The sequence below is a fragment of the Mustela nigripes genome, chromosome 3, assembly GCF_022355385.1.
Source record: "Mustela nigripes isolate SB6536 chromosome 3, MUSNIG.SB6536, whole genome shotgun sequence".
NCBI lineage: Eukaryota > Metazoa > Chordata > Mammalia > Carnivora > Mustelidae > Mustela > Mustela nigripes.
In genome coordinates this window covers 25,891,453-25,917,489 of record NC_081559.1, presented here as the reverse complement: position 1 = coordinate 25,917,489, position 26,037 = coordinate 25,891,453, and the positions used below count along the sequence as shown (strand labels likewise).

Below are 26,037 nucleotides of genomic sequence, written 5' to 3'. Positions count from 1 at the left end.
TTATGTATGTCTTAGAAAAAGTTAATTTACATGTCAATATCATTAATAGGTCAGCACAAATGATCTTTTTAAAGGAATGGGATCCAGGATTAAGATTGCAGGAAACAGCAGAGGTTGGGAGGGAGGGGCTCTGCTGTGGTTGGCCCTGGGTAGCACAGCGGGACTGAAAAGGAGAGAAGAGAGTGCTGGAAACTAGAGGCTTGGAGAGGATAGCAGGTGATAAAATTACAACTGATATGCCCCTCAGGACACTCACTCCGTGGTTCCTTTGTGCTTGTGTCCAAAGGTCTTTTCCTCTTCACTTGGTCTTTATGTGGTTTCCTTGAACCTTATGATCCGTTCAAGGTGCCCCGGGCTCTTTGAGGGCAACCAGGTGGAGGGAAAGAGGTATCCTTACTTTCGCATGTTTCATACTGGGGTTTATGTGAGATGTCATTTGGAAAAAAGACTCTCTTGCCATGCTTGGAGGTCATCTACTTCACTCTGTCACCTGGAGCTCAGGCAGGGTGTTAAAAAGAAAGTTTGTTAGAAAGGAAACCAGGTGCTTATTTCATAGAGCACAAGGGGGAGCATGGTGCTGTAGAAAAGGTTCTGGGGGTTCAGGCTCAACGCTACTACTGGTTCCTGACTATCCTGCTGATTTACTTTGTGACATTTGGCAGCCTACTCAACCTCTCTGGGCTGGTTTTTTGTTGTTTTTGTTGTTGTTGTTGTTTTCATCTGACAGAGGGAGGTACGGAGGACATGATCTCAAAGTCCTCATATTTAAAGGCCTGTGAACTAGGGAGCAGTGATGTGGTTTTTACCCCAAGAAACATTAAGTGTTGCACCCCTGGGCACCTACATTGTAAGGAGCTAGATTTGACTCATGTCCTTTGAGCGAGATACATGCACTGTGCTTGGAACGGGGCTTGGACAGTTCCCAGAATAGAACAGGTAGATTTCATTCTGTCATGCCACCTTTTCCTCCACATTCCAAAAACCTGTGGCTCACAGGTCCAATCCAGGTTTGTTTGTTTGGTTTTTCTAAGTCCAGTTTTATTGGAACACAAACATGCCCATTTGTTTGCATATTATCTTTGGCTACTATAGCATGTCAGTCACAAAGCTGAGGAGTTGTGGCCAAGACTTTAGGTCTTATGAATTCTTTTACTATCTTATCCTTATGAATCCTTATGAATTCTTATGAATCCTTAGGTCTTATGAATCCATTTACTATCTGTCTTGAGGCCATTCATGCTTGGCCTTTGATTTGCTGCTCAGTAGTCCTTGCTCGAATGATTGTGTGGTTTTCCTACCAGAAGGACACGTAACCAGCTGCTTTGGAGAAGGCGTCCTGTGACTCCCCCAACCCCTGCCTCTCTTTGTGATCTTTGGAAGAAGAGATCCTCTTTAGAAACCGAGGGACTCTTCTGGCCTTTTTATTTTTTTGGTGTAAAACATTTCTCATTTACTGATTTTTTGAGGGGCGGGGGAATGACTACACAATTACCCATGACGCGATATTAGTCAAAATTTTAAAAAATACACTGTAATTTCCAAACATGTTGAATGTGCAGTGAGTTCATGCCTCACCACGGTTTTCCCCTCCCATTCTGAGATTTCTAGTGCATAGGAGTTGGGGTAAGGACTTGTTTGAGTTAACAAAAGCCTGCCGTGTTGATGAAGAACCAAGTAGATGCTGCCCAGGCAAAGGTCTTAAAAACTGAAAATGGCTGCCGAATTCAGGATTCATGAGGCAGCCTCCTAACTGGCTTGGCAAAGGGTCATCCTATAACTATCTATAATAGTTACCAGTAAAGGGATAATTATAAACAGAAGTGTTAACCCGTGAGTATCCAGGCAATTACGGGGCTGCTTCTGCCTAAGTGATTATTTTGGCTCGAGGCTGTGGCGTTACATCATGCTCAAGGCTTGGTCAGAGTAACCCCCAAACACTTGAGTGGGAGAGCCAGTGCCCCTGGAGGCTCAGCTGAAGTTTGGAGGAGAGTAAGAGGCAGGCAGTGAATGAGATACCGGAATTGGAAGGAAAAACATTTTATAAGGCTTGAATTTAAATACTAACTCCTGGCTGTTAATGGAACTGTGTTGTCATTGGAAGGTGACCAGGCAGCAACATCTTTCTGCCTCTTGTCCCAGGGTCAATATGAATGTTGTGTTCACAAGGCTATAATATCCCAGAGATGTGCATGGTGGGACCAGGGCAGTGGTTGGTCTTAAAAAGGATAACAATAACTTGGAGAAGGTGTAAAGTGGACAGTGAAAAATATGGAGAAATGAGCACGTAGGAGTCAAGTGATGGGGGAGGGGTGGAGTGAGCCAAACACAGATCATCGAATCAGAGTCACACGGGTCACAGATCTTACCCAGCCGGCATCAAAGACGCAGGCCATCCAGAGGCTCAGCTGAAGCAGGGCAAGGTCTGGGACCTTGAGAATGTCATCTTAGGACGCTCTTCCTCCACAAGATAAACACCTGACTCAGAATACTAGATGAGTCTAAAGTTCACTGGGTTACCTCACATCGTGGAAAGCATTTGAATTGTGAAAGGGCTCTGTCTAATACCCCTTCATTATTTTGTAGCGTATGTGACATTCTCCAGGGAGCCCTACCCCAAAGATTTTGGGTGTCTTGAGTCTAAGGAACGCTTTGTCCTGAGACATTGTGTTAAAGGCATTCTGTAGACAAGGTTTCTTCCTCCTAGGAGATATCCCTCTAGTTACCAGGAGATTCGGCTGATAAGGAAATTAGATTGGGTCACCTGCCAGGGTTACCAGTTTTCTTTTCTTTCTTTCTTTCTTTTTTTTTTTTTTTTTTAAAGATTTATTTATTTATTTGGAGGAGGGTGGAAAGGAGCAGAGGGGGAGTAGAGAAGCAGACTCCCTGCTGAGTGCAGAGCCTGATGCAAGACTTGATTCCATGAACCTGAGATCATGACCTGAGCCAAAGCCAAAAGTCGGATGCCCAAATGAATGAGCCACTCAGGTACCCCTTCTTTTCTTTTTTTTTTTTTTTTTAAGATTTTTATTTATTTACTTGATAGACAGAGAGAGATCACAAGTAGGCAGAGAGGCAGGCAGAGAGAGAGGGGGAAGCAGGCTCCCCGCTGAGCAGAGAGCCCGATGTGGGGCTCGATCCCAGGACCCTGAGATCATGACCTGAGCTGAAGGCCGAGGCTTAAACCACTAAGCCACCCAGGTGCTCCCACCCCTTCTTTTCTTTTTCTTGGTAGGGCTTACCCCTCCCCCAAACACATACGCCCGTGTGCACACATGCGCGTGCGTGCACGCACGCGCTCGCACACACACACACAAGAATGAATAGGTCACAAACCAGCTGCTTTAACTTCTTCCTCCTGGGGGGCAAAGATGAAAAAGACAGGCAAGATTCAGTGCCAGGTAGAAGTAAACAAGCTGACAGGTTTTTAATACAGACAGGACATTTATTAGCAGGGTCCCTGGTGATAAAGTATGCAGGAAGAATGATTACAAAAAGTTACCACTACATGGGTGCCTGGGTGGCTCAGTCGGTAAGTACGCAACTCTTGATCTCAGCTCAGATCTTGATCGCAGGATTATGAGTTCAAGCCCCATGTCGGGCTCCACACTGGGCACGGAGCCTACTTAAAAAAAGAGTCACCACTACAATAAGAAGTGTCTGGCTTGAAAAAAAAGTGAGAAACTTTTGGATTTGGGGAGTTGTTAGTTTAAAAAAAGCAAATTATAACTTCTGATTTCTCTCTTCCCTTTCTTTCTCTCCCTTGTGCTTCTACCTGGCTCCCCCGAATGCCCGCCATCCCCAGATAATCTTAGCTCTCCTGGGGCTCCTTCCTCACCACACTTAACCTTGTCCTTGCTCTGGCTGCCTACTTTCTGTACCCCTCCTCTTCATAGCTGGCAGAGATTCCAGAATGCAGAGTAAATGCCCCACAGAGGCAACGGTGTTTTCAGCTAAATATTGAGGTGTGTGCGCACACATGCGCGCACACACACACACACACACAAAGGAACTTACAAATTTATCCACAGGATTTTCAGTTTAACAGAATTAATTGAAGTCATATGAGTTGAGTAGGGTCTGTGAGTTGTCATCCAGAACATAGTAAATACTTTTCTAAGTAAATTCAAATGATAATGGTACTCATAACTAGACTTCTTCATTTTTGGAGTAAGTAGACATTAGTTTGGATTACCAAAGGAAGCTTTGTTAAAATTAATTTTTACCTAAATTATTAAATCTAAAATTTAAAATTATTTTTGTTAAAAATAATCCTTCTTAGGTGTTTTAAAATTTCTGTTCTGATTATAAAAGAAGTATATAACCATTGTGGAGAATTTGGAAAGTATAGGAGAAAAAAATCATCTATACAAAATTCTACTCTGAGATAAATATTAGCGTACTATATTATACATTTTTCTGTATGTTTGAGATATTGTGTGTATATACATACATATAGAATTTATACTGTATGTACCTATAGATATGTACTATATATATTCTCTATATATAATTGTCTCAAAAATTCATATATATTATAATAAGTAAATAAATATTCTGCCTTAACAAACACTGATGACTAATGCATCTTAGGTCTTTCGTCTTCACTTTTTTGCCTTTCCGATTTGTGCTTTCATGAATATTTTTTGCATTCACATCTTTTGTATTTGAGATAATTTCCTTAGAATTTTTTGTTTTTTTTAAGATTCTGTACATTTATTTGACAGAGAGATCACAAGCAGGCAGAGAGGCAGGCAGAGAGGGGGGGAAGCAGGCTCACTGCTGAGCAGAGAGCCCGATGCGGGGCTCGATCCCAGGACCCTGAGATCACGACCTGAGCCGAAGGCAGAGGCTTCAACCCACTGAGCCACCCAGGCGCCCCGAGATTATTTCCTTAGGATAGATACTTGTAACTAGAATTACTGGATTAAATAGTTTACCCATTTTTATATATTTTGAAACACACTGCCCAATAGTTTTCCCTGTTTGTGAAAAAAATAAAACGCCAATTTGTAACTCTCAATTGTAGTGAAGGAGCCCCTTTCCTCACACCCTGCCCAGCCCAGGCATTCTCCTTGTCTGCTGCTTCTCATAGATAATTTGGCTAGATAGCAACAGCAACACAACATTCATTGTTTCCTTGAGAATTCTTGAAGAGCTGGTATTATCTCCTAATTGATCCTTCTGTAAATTCTCTTTTGATATCTCTCGTTCACAAGTGTGGTTTTTCTATGTTAATCTCTTGCTATTATTTGTATCAAACACTCCCCCCACCCACCGCTTGTTTCTTACTTTTGTATTATTATTTTCTTTCCTTTTTCTAGAAGAGTTTTGAGGTGGGGCATCTGGGGGGGTCTCAGTTGGTTAAGCATCTGCCTCAGGCTCCGGTCCTGATCCCAGGGTCATGGGCTCAAGTCCCACATGGGGCTCCTTGCTCAGTAGGGAGCCTGCTTCTTCCTCTGCCCTTCCTCCTGCTTGTGTGCTCTCTCAAATAAATAAATAAATACAATTTAAAAGGAAAGTTTTGGGTTTTTATTCAGTCAGATGATATACCTTTCTGTTGTCTTGGTGGTCTTTTAGAAGTAATGGTACACTTACCTGGGTTTAGGTGTCATGTACTGAGATTATGGTGTGAAAGCACTTTTTTTTTAAAATTTTTATTTATTTTTAAAATTTCTTTTCCGTGTCCAGAATTCATTGTTAGCACTCTTATAAATTGAAAGACACACTAGCAATAAAAGGAGCAGTGACTCATTAATCCCCATAATGTTGCCACATTTTGAAATTAAACCACTGGGCATAGTATCTAGATCAGCCCTGTCCAAGAAAAAAATACTGCAAGCCCCCCAAGTAATTCTAAATTTCCTACCAGCCACATTTAAAAAAGTAAATATAAATAGGTAAAATTGAATTTTGTAGTATCTTATTTTAACCCAGCATATTTAGATTATTATCATTTCAATATATAATCACTATAAATCTCCTAATGAGGCATTTTATGTTTTTTTCTTTTTTCCCCTTTGGTATAAAGTCTTCAGAATCCCGCGTGTCTTTTACACTTAGAGTGTTTCTGTGTTCAGCCCTGCCATGTGTGGCTGCTGGTAAGGGAGCTGCACAGCCCTGGGCTGGGTGCTGAGGGCTGGCTGGGTCTCCGTTGTCTTCTAGATCCTGGATTCAAATAACCCGTCCTTAAATCTAAACTTGCCTCAGTACTTGGGAGCAACAGCCTTCCTCGTGGGTATATGCTGAAAGTCAATGAATCGGTCATTTCTACCTTGCCAGAAACTAAGTCCCCCTTTGCTCTCCCTGAACAGGAACGCAGGCTTATCATCCTTTGCTTTTGGTGACAGCCATGAATTGTCCTAGGACTTTGGGCTGGTTCCAGCTCCTTGATTAGGAATAACAATGTCACATGCAGACTCCAAGTCCCCGCCCCCCCCCCCGCCCCCCCCCCCCCAGTTCTTCCCACTGACAGCATTCGCCAAATCACACCCTGAGTCTGACCCTTCTCCTAACTCGGAAGCCGGAGTGTGCTGGAACCCCCCAAATTAGACAGAACTGACTTAAAATCTCATTGCTCAGAAGCCCAGTTGGTTCCATGGCCTTGCTGGCAGACTTCGGCAGCAGGAGCTGGGAGCTAACCTTTGGCTTAATCTAGTTAAAACCAGATAAAGAATTAGGTCAGGGGCCTCTGGCTGCAAAGCAGTCTGTTTCCAGAACCCTGGCAGAGCTGGGGAATGAAAATAAACAAGGAGAACTGGAAAAGCTTTGCTTGGCATTTATGTCTCATTTGTTCTAGGTCAACATTCTAGCTGTAGTTCTAGGTCAGAACACAGGAGCATTGCAAAGGGCAGTGGGACTGCATTAAAGCAATCAGGGTGGGGCGCCTGGGTGGCCTCTGCCTTCCGCTCAAGTCAGGATCCCGGGTTTCTGCGATCGAGCCCCGCATCGGGCTCCCTGCTCAGCGGGCAGCCTGCTTCTCCCTCTCCCACTCACCCTCTCTTGTGCTCCCTCTCTTGCTATCTCTCTCTGTCAAATAAATAAATAAATCTTAAAAAAAAAAAAAGGCAATCTGGGTAAGGAGGTGCTCTGCAGACTGTGACTCCCGGATGCTATTAGGAGTTTGAGGCTCCTGGTGGTCAGCCCAGCAGGCTCGTCCTAGACCTGGGGGTATCGTGAACCCCACCAGGCCCAGCTTTCCCTGGGATTCAGGAGAAGAGCAAGTGGATAGTTCTGGAAGGTCCATAGGGAGGAGCCCCAGACGCAGGTGTCTTACCCAGAGGTTTGTTCTTATGTCACTGAAGAGGTGGGTCTGATCAAAGTTGGAGAGAGAGAACTGCGTGGGAGTCTGACCTGCCCCTCCAAAAGGCTCCTTTCCATAAACCCAAGTCACCAACAGATGCTCCAGACAGATGAGCCGTCCAGGCAGAAGCGATAAAGCCAACCCCTGCTTGGAGCATCTGGAGGGCCCTCTGAGCCCTGAAGCCCCCAAGGACCTAAGGGCCAGGTCCCTGGGCCCCCCTTGGCCACCACTCCTCACTGCCCCTTCCTCCAAGGTCCATCTCCCTGCTGTTCATCCTTTCGCACGCCGAGGTTCTCAGCTCTGTCATTTGATCCTGTGCCATTTGGGGCGAGGGGGAGGCAGAGGGCTAGATGAGCGGCCTGACTGTCTAGGAACAGTGAAATACGATTCTGTCTTTCCCACTTCCACACCGTATCTGGCAGGTGGAGAAAACAGGCTTTTATAGCCCTGAAAGAGGATGCCCCTCCTGGGTCAGTGCCCTTGACACTGTTGGGAACCAGCTGTGTTTAAAGGAGGCTTCTCTGTGTAACGGAGCGTGGCCTCCTTTCCTGGCCCACTCTCCCCAGCCTGCCGCTCGCACTGGAATCTGGTTGCCTGGTGTGTCCTCCCACTGCTGGGCAGTGAGGAGCAAGTCAACAAGGGGTAGCTGGAGAACAGAGGAGGGGGCCTGTCCCTGTTCTGGACCCGAGTGGCTGTGCCAGAAGCTGCTTTTGGAATGTCTCTGCACGTTGTGTTCCATTTCTCTCCTTGTGTCCCAGTTTCCACGCTGGTGACAGGGAAGGACAACAGAGCGGGCTAAATTTGGGCCCAGTTGAGGGGCAGCTTAGGATACCAGGAGGAGCGTGGGTTCTGGAGTCAGACAGACTTGCGTTTAAATTTTAGGTTCTCCTGCTAACAGCTGTGAGATCTCAGCTTGGTTATTTAAACTGTCAGAGCCTCACTTCACACATGTCTCTAGAAAGGGCTCTACGAAACTATCACACTGGATTTTGTGCAAGGGACGGCACCTGCCACCCAGGCCGGCCTCAGCATCTCTTATTACTTAAAGAACCACATGCGAAAAGAACTTCTGAAATGTCAAATACTTGATCAGGCACAGAGTGCTGGAGGAGATGGATTATTTTGTTTAATTTCACCTTTCTCAAATTCATCATTTCCCCAAAACACAGAAATCAAAATATCTTGATCATACAAACCAGCCTTGTCCACAGAGGGCATGGACTAGCGCCCAAATGACTTTTTCTGATGAGATTTAGTGCCGGTTTCTAGATCAAAAGAAGCACTGAATCACCAGCAGAATGCAGCCTTTATGTGATTTGTCATATTCGTTTGAATTCAGTGAACCCACGAGGGGGGCAACACTTTGCACAGAGGATTGTGTAAGATGTGGGTGAATCCAGGTTCTTGTACCCAGGGATCCTACGGTCTAGTAGCGAAGGAGACATTACGAATACCTTTGTACCAGTGTCTGTACAGTAAACAGCTCTGCAACAGTTTTCATATAGGGGCTGAGAAATTTCGAAAGAAAAAAGCAGTTACTTGCAGTCGGTGGGAAAGGTGAAGGTGTCGGAAGGCATTTGAGCAGAACCTTGTCGAGTGAATAGGATTTAGCTGGCTCTTGAACGAGGAGGTGCGTGAACGTGGTGCAAGCCACGGAGGTGCAAGGTGCTCGGGAAGAGGAGGTCCCGCGGCAGGTGCACACTCCTGGGGCTGGATGTGGTGGGTGGAGCCTGGAGAATCAGTGCATGGTGAGCCTGCTTGGAATTGCAGCTTTATTCAGTAAGCACCGCAGCACAACCCAAGTGTTTGAGCGGAGAAATGGCCCAGCCTCAGCTTTAGGAAGACAGCGGGTTGGGGGATACTAGCTTCTGGAAGGAAGCAGAGGGACCAGTTTCTGCAGCTCTTCAGGCTCCATCAAGGCCGGGGCATGGCAGTAGTTTGGCAGAGGGCAGATCACGGGAGCAGACGACTGGTTTGCATCGGGGTGAGCAGGACTGAGGGGAGCGGGCAGCAGGGAACCACGCTGGGTGGGCAGGAGGGCAGTTGCTGGCTCGGCCAAGGCTGGTTCTGGGTCTCACTGGTTCTGTAGCATGGCCTGGGCAGCAGCCCTTCCCCGTGGAGACAGCCAGAGGAAAGGGGCCAGTAGAGACCCTCAGCAGAGGCGTGGGGTCAGGAGGAGATCGGGGGTGACTGACAGAGAAGTAGGGACCACGGGGGGTTGGTGAGGCATTGCTGGGGGGTTGGGAATCCTCTGGACAGATGGAGATGGGAAAGCCCAAGGCAGAGGCTCGGGCAGAGTTGTGGGAGACGAAGAGGCGAAGGAGGAAGCAGGAGCTGCCAAGAAAGCGAGAGGGGGACGGAGGTCATCGGGAGGGTGCCCTGGAGAGGGAGCCGACCCAAATCTCAGATCTGCTGCTGCTCACTCCGGGCGAGAGACTGGACCTTTCTACGCCAGGCAGTGTCGGGATGGAGGCGGGTGAAGAGTCGTCGTGTCCTGCACCCAGTGGGCTCCGCACAGAGACGACTTTCTTCTTCCCTTTCCCACAGAAACCCAGAGAGGCCCGTTAGAAGGGGATGGCCGTCAGGAATCCATGCTTTAGGTAGGCCGAGGCTGAGGCCTTCGGAAGGGATGTGGAGCCCTGACTGTCGGGAAGGCAGTTTAGCGCTCTCTGGGGTAACATCTCTGAAGGGCGCTGACTGCCAGGGACTGGTGAATTGGCAGGGGACGGGGAGGAAGTGACAGCAGCAGGTGGAAGCTCCCCAGGGAAGCCTGGGCAGTGAGGAGGTCCTGGAGAGTGGGCTAGAGCTTGAGGCAGCAGCAGGGGAGACGGGCAGGGGGCCATGGCTGCTTGGGTCAGCGAGTGACCCAGCTGTCCTTTTAGAAGTATGAGCTAATTCCTTCCAAAATCCTTTTTCTTGAATGTGGCATATGAGAGCTGCCCTCTGGTGAGGTCTGGGAGGAGGAAGCCCATCACGTGAGTGAGTGCCCTCGCCGGCGGTGGCTGTCCCGTGTGCTCTAGGGAGGACATGGGTTCTGCATGAAGGCATCTTGCAAGCGTGGCAGAAGAGGGCTGCAGGCTTCCCAGGGACTTTTCCAAGGATGGGAGCTTAATGTGGCTGGCTTCCTTTTGGAATAAGAGGTGGGGCAGCGAGGGAGAGGAGCAGAGGAAGGACCTCTCAGGAAGTCTGAGGAAACCCTGGGTTTTTTTTTTTTTTTTTTTTTTTTTGGTCTTGTTTTGTTTTGTTTTGTTTAACTCAGTCTTGGAGCCTGAAGCATAGTTTCAGAAAATTATGGGGAGTTTCATGGCTCTCTGTTGCAGACAAGCACAGTTTAGGCCAAAGATTTGACCTTTTCTCCGTGGTCCTCAGAATCTCAGACCTTTGCAGGTTAGGCCACCCTCACCACCCAACACCCTGCGCCTTGGAGGGAACGGTTTTGCCCATCTGGCTCTCCTCATAGAGGACACGGGGAGGAGGTGGGCAGGAGGGACTGTGGGGAAGAGAGGGTTGAAGCAATTGGGAGCGGTGGGGGTCCTTTCTGCCTGCTCTGAGGTCCCCAAAGGAGGGACTGGAGCACAACTTCCCAGCGAGCCAGCCCTTGAGAAGGATGTTGCTGGGTTTGGTAGCATCCTGGGAATACGCTGTCTCTAGAAAATGTCTCTCCCGAGACTTCAGTTATGTTTTCTTGGTTCCTCCTTGGACACAGCTGTTCTGGCTTCAGGTTGGTTTCTTCTCTGACCAGCTGTTCTTCTGGGCTCTTCCTCCATTCCTTTCCTCCCTTTGCACCTGCCAACCCATCCCTTCTTCCTGTTTTAGAAGGTGGTGTGGACAGTGGCACCGTGCGTTGGCCCCATAGCCAGGCTGCTGGGATGTGAAGTCCCAGGTCTCACTTACTAGTGCACACGGGGGCAAGTTGTCTCAGGTTCCTCATTCTTGAGATGGGATAATCCTATTCATCTCCCAGAGTAACGCACGTATGGGAATTACTGAAGTAAATACATGTAAAGGGCTTAGAGCAGAGCCTGGGAAGAAGTAAGTGCTCTATACATATTATCTCTATCTACCTGTCTCTCCTTTTTTGTAAATGCCTTGAGATCCTTTTGGATTTTGCCAGCTGATACAAGAAAAATATATTATATTGAGAGAAACTACAGAAATCATATCTCTAGAGGACGCCTGGGTGTCTCAGTCAGCTAAACTGCCCTCAGCTTGGGTCATGATCCCAGGGTCCTGGATGGAGCCCCAAATCGAATCGGGCTTCCTGCTCAGCGGGAAGCATGCTTCTCCCTACGCTGCCACTCCCCTTGCTTGTGCTCTCTCTTTCTCTGTCAAATAAATAAATAAAATCTTTTAAAAAAAGAAATTACATTTCTGGATATTTAAAATTATATACAGTTGGCCTATGAACAACATGGGTTTGAACTACACATGTCACTTACACAAGGAATTTTTTTGATAAATACAGTACAGTACAGTACTGTAAATACATTTGCCCTATTTTCTTTTCCATATTATTTTAATAATACTTTCTTTTCTCTAGCTTAGTTTATTATAAGAATACAGAATATAATACACATAATATATAAAGTACGTGTTAATCGACTATATCTTCTGGTCAACAGGAGGCTATTAGTAGCTCAGTTGTTGTTTTAAAGATTTTATTTATTTGTTTGAGAGAAAGAGACAGAGATAGTGATGGAGAGCATAAGCGGGGAGGAGATGGAAGCAGACTCCCTGCTGAGCATGGAGTCCAATGCCAGGCTCCATCCCAGGACCCTGAGATCATGACCTGAGCCAAGGACAGACGCTTAACCAACTGAGCCACCCAGGTGCTGGGTAGTAGTTCAGTTTGAGGGAATAAAATTGGATTCTTTACTTTATAGGAGGTCGGCACCCCTAACACCCAAGCTGTTCGAGGCTCAACGGTGGTATATTTCCTATAGAAATTATTCCTTCCAGGTCCAGTGATGAAGAGCTCATCATCTTACAAAGACTTCATTTGAAAAGAAAGTTCTGTCTCCCACTGATCTTGCTCCTTGGGGGTTTTTCTATCTGTTAGTCTTAGTCCTGTATTTTGGGTGTATATAGAGAGGAGAAAAGAAGAGGACTCCTTCTTCCATGCAGCAGCTGCTGAGGCTTGAAGGATGCCCTTACCATACTCCCAAAGCCCTGTGGTTTGCAGATCTCCCAGCCAGGCTGCTGTGACCTAACCATCTCGTCTCATCTTGGTCCCTCTCCCGGCAGTGCTCCTGTTGGTCAAGATGCCTCTTTAGGCAGCTCCCCCAGGGGTTCTAGGCAGAGTGCAGAGATGCTCATGATGAAGGCAGTATAATATACATCAGTTTGGGGGGCTACATCTCATGTCTTTAGGGCAGGCTTCATGTGCTATTTATTTTGGGAAGCCCAGACCTGTGCTTGGCACAAGAGAAATGCAGACTGAATGTTCCATTTTGGGTGGATTTGGAGCTTTTAGTTGAGTCAAACCCTAGACCTGTCTTGGATCAGAACTGCTGTATAAGTGGGTCCCTTGTGTCCCCTGTTTCAACCTCACAGTAGGATATATCTCCATTTAGTCCTAATAAATTCCAGCGTATAGGTTTTATTTCATAGACCTTATTTGTTGCACATTTTTAACTCTTGGTTCTCTCCTGCCATGTGTTCGCTTCCTCTCCCACCTCCGTGGCCTTTGATTTCATGAAGTCCATGATAAAAACGATGATGAGGCCCCCACACCGAGCCCTGTCCTGCATTACTGAAAACCTTTTTCCAGACTGACATGAACAGTTATTGTTCAGTGGTTGCAAAACAACCCTCGTCTGCATCACCCATCTCACACTTCTCTGTGAGAAGCAAACATGAGAGACTCTGTTAGCAGATATACGCCCCCCACACTGCCTGTCTCTCTCTGATTTATCTGATATTTCCCCCCACAGAAAAAAAAGAAGGAATACTAGAGATGCAGTCCATATGATTTTTCTATCCTTTGGAGAATCTCTCTTCATTGTAAGTAGAAGATAACACGAGATGATGTAAACAGGCAAAAATGGAAAGAAAGAGATGGCAGTTAGCAATGTTCAAAGGATTCATTTTAGCAAGAAGCTGTCACTTTCAAGGAAAAGTATTGGGGTCCCATTCACTGGGCCATTTCCTGATGTAGATGTTTAACTTTTGTACAAGGCAATGTTGTTAGAGCCGGCGTGTCAATGTTGCATTGAAGTGGAAATTCCCGAAGGAAATCTGTGGTGCGTGACACATGGGGGTACTTAATCATTTCTAATGGTGATGCTAGAAAGAATGATGGGGAAGCAAAAGGTCTTTTTTTTTCTTTTTTTTTTTTTTTAAAGATTTATTCACTTGAGAGAGAGAGAGAGAGCACATGAGTGGAGGGGAGAGGGAGAGGAAGATGGAGACTCCCCACTGAGCAGGGAGCCCGATGTGGGGCTTGATCCCAGGACCCGAGATCATGACCTGGCAGATGAGTAACCATCTGAGTCCCCCAGGTGCCAGAAGCAAAAGATCTTAAGGCATTTTTTAGTTATCAGGCACATTAAGGAACATATTGTAATTTTTAGGGGACCATTTTCTATAAAAAAAATGTATATACATTTTTAAAAGTTTTTTTAAAGATTTTATTTGATAGAGCAAGCGAGCATGAGCGGGGGAGGGGCAGAAGAGAGAGAGAAGGGTAAGTTGACTCCCCACAGAGAGCAAAGCCCAACAAGGTGCTTAATCCCAGGATCCCTGAGATCATGACTTGAGCCAAATTTGGATGCTTAAGTGACTGAACTGCCTTTAAGGATTCTAAAGGCAGTTTAAGGATTCTATTTTTAAGTAATTAAGGATTCTATTTTTAAGTAATTTCTACACATAATATGGGGCTCGTACAACCCCAAGATCGAGACTTACATGCTCTACCAACTGATCCAGCCAGGCGCCCCCAAATATATATGCTTATTATAATTTTGTGTCCGTCTACACAGATGGGAAAGAAAGTCATGTTAAAGAAGGATCTGGAACTTCATATTCTGATACAGAACGACTGCTAAAACCTATTAAGTGAAAAGTGCAGAATATAGTATGCCACCATTTATGGGGGAAAATGGAAACATTCCTTGTTTATACCCTGATGGCTGGGAGACAAGGCCTTTATTTTTGGATTGTGGATCATATGAACATATTCCCTAAGTTAAATAAGCAAACAATAAATATGCAAGAAAAAGGAACCTGTGTTGAGGTAGTAACAATAACTAGTCATTCTTTCATGTTTCCTTTTTTAAAATTAAGTGTGTGTGGACTTTGGAATTAGGTTGGAATTCTGTCTTGACAGATTGAGCTGCCATGTTGAGCATGAGGGAAGTAATATTAACTCATGCAAAATTTGGGAAAGACTCTCTTGCAGATCAAATACAATAAGGACCATTTCTTAAAGTTCAGTTGGTGATTGTCTGATTTGGGATATGGAGTGAAAACAAAGAAGCAGATTTAAGCCTGGGTACAGGCAGCTGCTTCTTCTGAAAATGGTTTTTGACCATTCAAGAAAGACAAAAACTAGGGTATCCTAATGTTTGGGTTTCAAATGGTGAATAGGTTTTGACTCAAAGTTATTATGAATCAAAAGTCAGCTTGAACTGCTCATTAGATCCAGCCAGAAAGATTCTATGTGTGTTTGTAAATAAGGGAGTTGAGTGTTTCAGTCGATGGTAGCTGGAACCCTCTCCATCAGATCTTTGGAAGAAATTAGCCGATGAGATATAAGCATAGCCAATCTCCTGTTATAAGTACAGTCTTGCCCCAGTGAGAAGCTCTGCTCTGATGGACAGAATTCAGGGGAGGCACTGTAAAGCAGTCCCTGGACCCAGAAAAGGAATGCTTTTGTATCTGTGTCATCGCCTGAGTCACTTAGGGACAGAAAGATCGAGCCATTAACACCCCCTTCTCTGTAGACCATAACCTCACCCAGCCAAATAAGTCTATATGCTGAATGTTTTCCCCCAGGAGCAAGAGGTAGGAAAGCACGAGACTAATATTTTGTATGGTAGTCATGATTTCCTTTTTGTTTATGTACTCCGTGAGTGCAGTTTGTAACATGAATCTTTCGGACGCGAGGACCAGAGAAAGAACTCCCATTGTCTAAACCTAAGTGGAATTGTCTTGGATGACAGAGAGTTCCAGAAGTAGGACTGACTTCAGATGAGATAAGATCCCGAGATGGTAATGTCCTTAGGCTGTCTCTTTCTCTCTCTCTCTGTGCTGCTTTCACCTTTGTCCTCCTCTGAGGGTTGACTTCTTCCTTAGGCTGACTCTTCTCAGGGTAGTCATGGTGATGGGAGCAGTTCAAGCTAGTTCTAGGTTTTTTACCCTCTCACTGCATCATCCAGGAGAAGGGAGAACATCTCTCCTAGTCACTCTCAAAAGCCTCACAGTATTAGCTACATCTCCTTCGCTGAGCTGGGTGAGGTGTCCATCCCTGCCCCAGTAGGGCTGTGCTTACTGATGTGAGTTATTAGATTTTAAACCTGGCACCCCTTCAAAGGATTCTGATTTCATCAGCCTGGGAGATGGGTCTCATGCACTGGTATTTTAGAAATGCTCCCTGCATGATTCTAATATACAGCCAAAGTCGAGTGCATTGGCTTAAGTCAGTTGGTACCAACTTTTAGAGCTGGGAATGTAACTGTTCTCAAAGGAAAATCTGAATAAAGGTGGCAGATTGATAGAAAGGGAAAACAGATATCAGGGAAGCAGACATCAAGTATGTGTCTGAGGCAGACATTTTTGTTGCATACGTATTTGCTGTCCTGGTGTCCTTATCACATCTTTCCTCCTCGCTATCAGAACCTGGCTTTTGTGGGGAGCATCAAGGTGCCAGCCCCAGTGGCAAGGTCATGATTGTCCACATACTGTTGGCAATTTGTTTCCCCACTTTTCCTGTCTCCCTGGCGATGAGAGAAACCGAGACAGAGAGGGAGAAAGAGAGAGACAGAACAACTAAATTATTCTTTGTAGCAGACCATACAAAGAAAGTTTCAAGTTAATACATGAGAAATTGGGAATGTGAGCCCGATACTTGGAATTATGGAAGTAGCTATCAGAGGAAGAAGGAGGAGGAAGAGGAGGAGGAAGGAGAAGAAGAGAGCAGGGGTGGGAGGAACAAGGAAAAGAAATGTTCAAATGTACTACCAAGGAATAAGACAAGAAAAAGAAAATGGGAAAGCAAACTTCATTTTCATTTTAGACCCTTCTGTTCTCTTTGGGTTTTTACTTCTGTGTAATTGTATTATTTTTATGACTTAAAGATAAACTGATTGCTTTTGAAATTGTTTCTAAGAGCTTAAGATGACTTAAAATATATGTAGCATCTTGTTTGAGTCCATTCTCTAAATGCAGACATTGCCTTTTTTAGCAAATGTGAAGTACTTTTTTAACAGTCTCGTTCATCCACAGCCTCACAGCAATACAGTCCTCTGCTCTGCCTGTCTTTGTGTTGCCTCAGCCTTCTTACCCGGCTTGAATCTTGTGGGCCAACAAGCAGAGAGGAGAAACACCTCAAGAATCCGGTCTACATGCCTTCAGTAACACACTTTCACTCACATGTCTTTCACTTGGACTTGGCTCCCTGGTGTCTTATGCAATCAAATTGGCACTCTTTCTCTTTTTCTTTTCCTTCCTTCCTTCCTTCCTTCCTTTTTTCTTTCTTTTTTGAGAGAAAGAGAGAGAGTGGGGAGGGAGGGGAAGAGAGAGAGAGAGACAGAGATATGAAGTCTGGCTCAAACAAACTTCATGCTGAGTGGAACCCCCTGATGTGGGGCTCCCTCTCATAACCCTCAGGTTATGACCTGAGCCGAAATAAAGAATTAGACTCTTAGCTAGCAGCCACCCAGCCGCCCCCCTGCATTATTTCTTTTATTACACCCTTGCTAATTGACTTCCTGTTTCAGGCCACTGTATCATGATGAGCCACAGTGTATTACATCAGGTTTTAGCAAAAGACAAACAAAAGATTATTTTAGAAAGTAAGACTTCAACTTTTGATATCTAATGGGTTGGAATTTCAACTCACTTATGAAGGGTATTTAATTGGTCTTTGTTATTTTTTTATAAATCTATTTATATATTTTAGGGGGGGCGAGGGGCAGAGGAAGAGGGAGAGTGAGAATCCCAAGTAGACTCTGGGCAGAGCACCGAGCCCAACGTGGGGCTCAGTCTCAGGACCTCGAGATCATGATCTGAGCTGGAACCAATACCTGGGCAGTCAACTGATTGAGCCACCCAGGCGCCCCCAGTCTTAATTTTAAAATTATTTGTCTAAGAACAAAGTGTGACAATTTAAAAATTGTAGGACATCACAAGACTTGATTTTCTCCAGTAGCAGAGAATAGGTGAGTTAGTTTGTTTAGCCATCGGTAAGATTTTATCCATCACCATTTCTCATTTGTTGCATTCAGATGCCATTCGTTGGGGTCATATGTTAAAGACAAATTCAAATTCCCCTCTTCATTGATTTTATCCAAAACCAATTCTAAGCAAACCCTACCCACACTTCTACTGGTTTTAGAGCTTTTAAATTTTCCACAAAACTTCCAGATCCTTTCATATGCGATTACCCATTACCATTCTGTCAAAAGATGACAGTAATAATCCAGATATAGGAAGTGCATGGCTTTAGTCCATTAATTTTAACAGCACTTCCCATGCACCCAAGTCAGTCGATGCTTAATTGGCTGGGTGGAGGGGGGGGGCGATGCACGTGGAGATCTGTCCTTAGCAGATTTTTTAATGTCATAGTGTCACTTCTCCATCAAATGCTTTTTTCAGAGTAACAGATACTGAAACAGAAAGAATTTGTATGACATGCAAACGTTGGAATTTAGGAATAGCAAAAGAGCTGATAGATGGGCAGCAAGAGGAGGAAAATTTAAAAAAAAAAAAAAAAAAAAATCTTCAACTTGGACGACCCAGTGAGGCTGGGTCTCTGAAAGGATAGGATTTGGCTACTTTGAGCTGAGCAGACAAGTTCTGGGGCTTCAGCCTAAGAAGCCAGGACAGAGGCTCAGAGACCTTGAATCACAAGTTAATGAAGCCACCTAGTGGTTTGTTACATGATTTAAAGTTGTGTGAAGACAGAAAGTATCTGTGGATTTTTTGATTGTGTGGGTTTCTCCAATCAAGTGTTTCTGAAAGCCCCATCACTTTCCATTTAAGGAGGGCTCACTTCACTGAGAATCAGCACAACACTGCTCTGTGTAATAATTTATTTATTTACAATCTTCTTTTTAGCAAAAAGCACCAAAACAACACTCATGAAAAGACAGTGAGAGAGCACAAACCAGAAGATGAGAGAGAAAAAGCGTGAAAAAAGACATAGAAAGGAGCATGAAATTCTGGGCGTTCAAAAATGCTTATGAAACCCTTTCAACTTTCTGTGAAAGGGCTCTGTATTTCCACTTAGTGGAAACTGGTCCCTTATAAAATTCAGTGTCCAGAATGGTGAAACAGTTCTTAGGAAAAGTCTAAAATTGTACCTGACACTAAGAGCTGAGCACTTTTTCTTCTGGAGGTCTTCCCAAATGAGATGCTGCCCTCAGTCCTCATCCGGAGTCTTGGAGGATTGTTTTTTAACCGTATCCCCTCTGACTGGAGGAGAATGGGCATCACACGTCCCTTTCAGCACTTGTATGAACACATGTGTTCCTCAGAATAAGCCCATGAGGTCGGTAATACAGTGTCCCCATGCCACACACGAGGCCATGAGACAAAGTTATGAACTTGCGTAAAGCCAGGCTCTTAGGAAATAATGGAGCCGGGACCCAGACCCAGGCAGGATGGCTCCAGCAGGCTTGTTTTTTTTTCCAGAATGCTCTACATTGAATGGCCAATGTGGTACAATAAGACCCATCCAACGAGAACAACAATGGTGGAGGTTTCCCCCCAACTTACCCACTCTGTAGCTAATTATATGTATCATGCCCTGAACATGATGCTCAAGATGGGTCAGGGTTGCATATTTCCAAGATGACTCAGTTAACTTTGCTTTCTTCCAGGGCACAGGCTTTATCCCAGACCTCCGTCACCACACATTCGTGCCCACACATGTTCACACGTGCCTTTGGTCCAAAAAATAAACAGACAAAAACAAACAAACAAACAAACAAAAGCCCTACAGAAGACCAGGAGAGAGTCCTCAAATTCCCCCACTTACTGGCTTCTAAAAAAATGGCTGAAATCAATGCCTTTTTGATGGCCTGTCCTTCAATACAAGATCTAAAATGTAGTTGTAACAAAATTCCCTTTATTTCACTGATTTTTCTTCTCAAAGTGGTATCTATAAATATTTGTGAATGGCAGCTAAATGGATTTCTCCTAGCCAGTCATGAAGGCTGATTAGCAACGAGCAAGGTTGGGCTCAACAGGAACTATAGGAAATGGGTGTCATCCCTGAAACATTCGCCCTTAGAGGAGTCAGAGTATCACACACTTGAATCTTAAATTGAGCATTAAGAATGATGTTCTTTTGGGTGCCTGGGTGGCTCAGTGGGTTAAAGCCTCTGCCTTCGCTCAGGTCATGGTCCCAGGGTCCTGGGATCGAGCCCCACATCGGGCTCTCTGCTCAGTGGGAAGCCTGCTTCCTCCTCTCTCTGCCTGCCTCTCTGCCTACTTGGGATCTCTGTCTGTCAAATAAATAAATAAAATCTTAAAAAAAAAAAAAGAATGATGTTCTTTGAAGCTGTGTGTTAGAACAGTTGTGTGGTTAATGTTTTTGCTGATAAGAAAAAGTATACTCTAAAATGACTGTTCTGTATAGATAAGGCTCCTTAACAAAAAATGCCCGTGATATTTAAAAGAAACGCTTAGCTTAATAAAGATTCTGATGCTTCTGAAAGATTCAGTTTCTGTTTGGAGACCAATGTGATGGCCCTACTGCCCATAAGATTGGAGTTTTGAGAATGGTAGCTTTTTAGCAGTTCTGAAAACAATTCTGCCTGAAAAGATTTGCCTTGTTGTGTGAATCTTATTGAAGCAAAAGAGAGCAGTGCTGGGATACGGTGAAGAAGACGCTGGCCAGGAAGCCAGAAACTTGGGATTCCCAGGTCTACTGTACTCTGATAACAAAGGAAGAGATAAATTCTTGGTGTGTGCTGTGTGCCGTATTTCTCATGAACTTTGGAGTCAGACCTGGATGCAAATACCAATTCTGGTACCAATTAGCTGGATGGTATTGGATGCCCCAGTTAATGTCTTCGGGCTTTAGTTTCTTCAGGGATAAAATGGCTTTGGTCATACATGGGTTTTAGTAGGGGCTCACTGAATGTGGGTGTGTGCCATTCTACACCTTTAATCTTTATAACTGTCTGGAATGAAGTCATCCCTTTCCACACCCCCACTTCACAGATAAGAGCATTGAGGCTGAGACACCGGGAACAGGAAGAGTTTAAGGAACATCGCCTGCTCCAGGCTGAGGCCCTGGAGATGGGAGCCGTCGGATTCCTGCTGACGCCTTCTCACACGTGCCCTCCTCTCCTTTCAGAAAGGTTTTGAAGCCTGGTGAAGAGGAGACCCACCTGTTTCACTCAGTGTCCATTTGGGCATTAGAGAACAGTGGACGGCAAGGGGTGAAAATAAATCTGCATTTTTATTTTCCTTCAGGAGTGGCAAAAACTCAACTACGATATCTACACCCTGCGGCAGATCCGGAGGGAAGTGAGAAATAGATGGAAACGTATCTTAGAGGATTTAGGTGAGTCTGAGAGTGACTGAGAATGGTACAGATAGCCAGGGGTGGTCATTCCTCTTCCCTTTCTTCTTCGAGATCTTCTTCGAGCTTTGTATCAAAGGCCAGAAGACACATCAGCAGCTGACTGATTGGAGCTGTTCTGTACGGGTTACGGTCCCAATCCTGTGCTCCTTGTATCCTCCAGCATAAACATCTCATATTTCTGTTCCTACAAGCCTGTGTCTTGAGGACATACTTGGCCATGTGCTACTCCCATCTGTGCTCAGCGCGGAGTATCCCAGGCAGGGGAAGCATGCAGGCACCACCACCGGATATTTCTGGCGGTGTACATCATGGATTGAATTAGATGAGCGTGATTGGCCAGTTAGGAGGTGCTTGAAGATGAGGCAGGTGGAAAGAAATGTTGTTTGTATGAGAGAGAGCAAAACTCAGTGTGGACTTTCGGAAGGACTCAAAGCTGGGAAACCTTCCAAGTTGGGACATAGACCTGTGGCATCAAAAAAGACATTGGGCGTTGGTTTTTCTTAAGTCGGCTAGAGTCATGATACAGTAAACGTGGCCCCTCACCTTGGAAAATGACCTTGTTTTCGTATTTAAAGCATGAATGTATTGAGTTCGAAGTCTTCCATCCTTCTGCCTTGGAAGAGAACAGAATCCCTTGGCCTCATACCTGTTCACAGGTTGCTGGCATCACTCCCCATTGCTCCGTTGGGTTACGGTGGGATGGACCCCTGCCCTCTTGACTCACCACTCTTGTGACTTAATTGTCTCCTTCTATAAAGTGAGTTAGTCCAGGCAGGTATGAATCTCTCAGTCTTTCATATTTTAGGGTGAGTAATTTTTTTTTTTTTTAACAAGACTATTGCCTCGGGGGAAAGAATGTGGGCTTGGAGAAGTAGAAGCCTGGAGACAACCACTTTGCAGGTCCCAAAATGCAGAGGCAGGTAGGGGAAGAGGAAGGAGTAGGAGGAGGATTTCAGTGCCAAAAAAAGAGGTGGGAGTAGCAAGCTGTCAGTGGGTGAGGTTCTGAGACTTAACTCGGAGGGAAAAGTTAACGAAGAAAATGAGACCAGAAGAAATCTCAAAAGAGCTTTAAAGACCCTGCCAGTCACACTGACCTGGGAAGGAGTGCGCGGAGCAGGGCCTTGGCTTCTGACGTTTGTTTGGAGTGCACATCTGCGTACCTTCATTTTTTTTTTTAATTTTTATTTATTTATTTGACAGAGATCACAGGAAGGCAGAGAGGCAGGCAGAGAGAGGGGATACAGGCTCCTTGCTGAGCAGAGAGCCCGATACGGGGCTCGATCCCAGGACTCTGGGATCATGACCTGAGCCGAAGGCAGAGGCTCTAACCCACTGAGCAAGCCAGGCACCCCTGGGTACCTTCTTAATCTCCTGCAGGATGGCCATTTCTTATCGATACTGTATTTACAGGAGGGGTAAAGTTTTATCTCTGTAGGTTTTCTTTTCTTCTCCTTTTTTTCTTTTATTAACATATAACGTCTGTAGGTTTTCAAAAGGAAGCTGACTCTTTGTTGTCCGTGACGAAACTCAGCACCATTAGTGATTCTAAAAATACAAGGAAGGCTCGGGAGATATTGTTAAAACTGGCTGAAGAAACCAGTATTTTTCCAACAAGCTGGGAGCTCTCGGAGAGATACCTCTTTGTTGTGGTAAGTGGAGATATATATATATATTTTTTAGGATTTTATTCATTTATTTGAGAGAGCAAGTGGGGGCTGGGGGAGGGGAAGAAGGTGCGGGAGAAGCAGACTCCCTCCTGAGCAGGGAGCCCAACATGGGGCTCGATCCTAGCACCCTGGGATCATGACCTGAGCCAAAGGTAGATAGATGCCTAACTGATTGAGCCACCCAGGCACTCCAGTATTTTTTAAGTGCCCTCATTTTGCTTTAAGTTTTTGCTTTACTGTTATTCCAAATACTCATCATTCCAGCACCACCACAACACCACAGTTTGGGGAGATAGACGAAGCTGGCATCTTATACGCTGGTTTCCAGAAGCCGACAGCATCAGAACCACCTGACGGGCTTTAAATTTTCAGATTTCTGGATTGCACTCAGCCCTGTTGAGGCTCAGGTTGTGGCTCAAGAATCCGTACTTTTCAACCACTTCTGCTATGCAGCCAGCTTTCCGAATCATTTGTAGGTCAGAGATGTGAGAAGCATTGTTAATATAACCTAAGATTGGGAGCCTGGGTGGTTCAATTGTTTAAGCAACTGCTTTTGGCACAGGTCATGATCCTGGAGTCCCGGAATCGAGTCCTGCATTGGGCTCCCAGCTCCATGGGGAGTCTGCTTCTCCCTCTGACCTTCTCCCCTCTCATGCTCTCTCTCTCTCAAACAAATAAATAAAATCTAAAAAATATATATATATATATATATATATATATATATATATATATGACCTAAGATTAAAAAAGAATTTGAAAGGGACTCTACTACGAATGTGGAATGTTTCTTGGGTAATATGAGTAAAGGTTAGGGACATCTCTAAATTTGTTGAGAAAAACTGAAGCAATGTTTTACTTGTTCATGATTATTTTTAGGGTGGGTATTGTTACTAGATTGGTTTTCCCATCAACATGGCTGAGTTCCCATCTTGACAATGCTTGTATGTTTAAATCTTCGGCAGGACCGTCTCATTGCTCTCGATGCAGCAGAAGAGTTCTTTAAAATCGCCAGTCGAACTTACCCCAAGAAGCCAGGAGTCCCAAGCCTGGCGGATGGCCAGAAAGAACTGCACTACCTTCCATTTCCAAGTCCTTAAAGGACAGTCTAGGAAGCAGAATTGGGATCCCCTTGCTGGTACTCAACAGCCAATCCAAGTTGGACAAATGCATATAGAAGACAGTAAGCAAGTGGAGGGACTAGCTAAGTGAAAAATCATTCTAAATCCTACAAAAAACTAAGGGTTTGGAATATTTGGTCTTCAAGAGGATGTTATGATAAGAAATGTTTGGGTTGTGTTGAAACACACTTGGGATCTTGCATCAGGGATATGGTCACTGGGATCTTTCCTCCCAGCTGATTAGATTTCAAGAACCCACTGTCCCCATTTTGGTTTTGGTTGTACAACAAGCCTATTGGGAGAGTGGGATGTTCTAGGTAAGAAAACAATAAGACTGATAAAGCTATCATTGAGCCCAAATATGGACTACTGAATTTTAAATAATCACTATGTAATATAAGCTAATGCTAAAATAATACCAGGCATCATGTGACTTTTATTTGATTTGGAAGCTCCTTCAGAACCTTGCAGGTGTCAGAGGCATCATCTTGAGTATAAGTCAGAATTCTTCAGAGGTTCTAATGTAGCAGATAATAGGAATATCTAACAGGGCTGCCCAGAAGGGACTTCCAGATAGATCAATCCCATGTCAAAAAGCTCTGTCCTCAGTGGTGGGACATGCATCTTAAATTCTTAACATTATCAATACTTGATTACCTCATTTTGGCATCTCATCCATTTCAAGACCTCAAGGCCATGGTATGTTATCTGGGCTAGCGTCTAGCAACTGAAACATTTGACCTCCACTTCCTCCTGTTCTCTTTAATCTGCTTCTGGCTCAGCGGCAGAGTCACACTTGCCCAGAGACCCGCAGTGCAGACTTGCAGCTCTGTTACACAGAGGGTCATTGCAGGACTGTCTTCTGGATTTTCAATATGGAGCAAAGCTGCCAATACAACTTGCTTCTCTCCACAGACTGAGAAGTCCAGCCTCGGAAGTTACTTGCCACTCAAGCAAGGAGCTTGCCGGGAAATGACTCCTGGTTCACATTATTGAGTAGACTTTCAGAACCTGTCAGATGTATTGGTAGATTGCTGAGAACACTGGCAATATTTTTACTCCTACAGACTTTGTTCTTCTGACTTCAGCTAAAGGGTAACTTGTCTTTAGTTTGTTCAGGGGATGGTGACTTGAACACTTGCTGACCAGCTCTTTTAGTAGTATATACAATGTTTGAAATATTTCTTAGAGGAAGATACATGTTCTTCATTTATTAATCCATTGCAGATCAACTTAACTGACATGTTTCAGGAAGATTCTTTCTAGTATAGTAAGTAAGCCAAAAGTTTTATTTTTTATATTTAATGCTTAACTTCTCTCACACATTGTTTAAAATTAGCCTGCAGACGATTTCCCTCACTACTGTAGGCTCTTGCGAGATAAACGTACAAACAGTGAAACAAATAAATAAAAACAAAACTAAAAATAAACAATAAATCTTTCTAAATCGTATTGTTTCCATGTCTGTCCTTGGAATTTGTGTTTTGTCTTTCTGCCTTTTTTGCATCTTTGGAGAATTAATTGTAAACATTGTCTTTATTTTTGGTGATGTATGAATAAGGATAAGAATGTCTCTATGAGTATAAGAAACATGGAATTATCCAGGAATTTTTCCTTGCAGGGAATTAAAAAGTTTTCCTATTTACTTTTCAGCTGGATGTGTGTGATATTTCCAAGAAATAAGAGGAAACAGATCATTCTTTCCATAATCCCTTTAAAATAAAGGGTAAAGAAGCTGATAGGCAAATGGGTTTAAGGACTTCCTCCCCCTTGTCCTAAAGCAAGTCAAAGGGCAGATCTGTGCTCAAGTCCAGGTGATACCACAATACATGGCAGGCTCAAGGATGATTGCTGGACCACTCCAGAGCTCACACAGGGTTCGGCAGGACCCGATCGACAGATGTGCTGGCGGCTGGAGGGTTTTCCTACTTTCTGAATGTCTCCCTGTTGACCACTGTAGTACTTCTCAAAGGTTCATCTGTGTATGCACAGTGCTTTCAGATGGTAGAGATGAATGGAACTTTCCATATTAAAAGTTATTTATTTTAATGTGCTCCAGTGGGGAAACCCTGGAGTTTGCTGATGTCCTGCTTCATGGATATTATGGCAGTAAACAATCAAGTATTCATGTTTTCTTAAAGGGGGCACCTAGGAAGGCACAGTGGACACGCGGAGCAAGGTGATCAGGAATGCACT

At 44.6% G+C, this 26,037-nt stretch overlaps 1 protein-coding gene across 1 annotated transcript in view; it reads left to right on the top strand.

The window, feature by feature from the left end:
* Nucleotides 1-25,487, top strand: part of MREG (melanoregulin) — a 60,641-nt gene extending 35,154 nt beyond the window's left edge. The window contains exons 3-5 of the mRNA XM_059393436.1: nt 20,945-21,035; nt 22,542-22,705; nt 23,686-25,487. Of these exons, the coding sequence (XP_059249419.1) occupies nt 20,945-21,035; nt 22,542-22,705; nt 23,686-23,820 (390 nt within the window). The 3' untranslated portion in view covers nt 23,821-25,487. The remainder of the gene's footprint in view (nt 1-20,944; nt 21,036-22,541; nt 22,706-23,685) is intronic.
* Nucleotides 25,488-26,037: the final 550 nt, after the last annotated feature.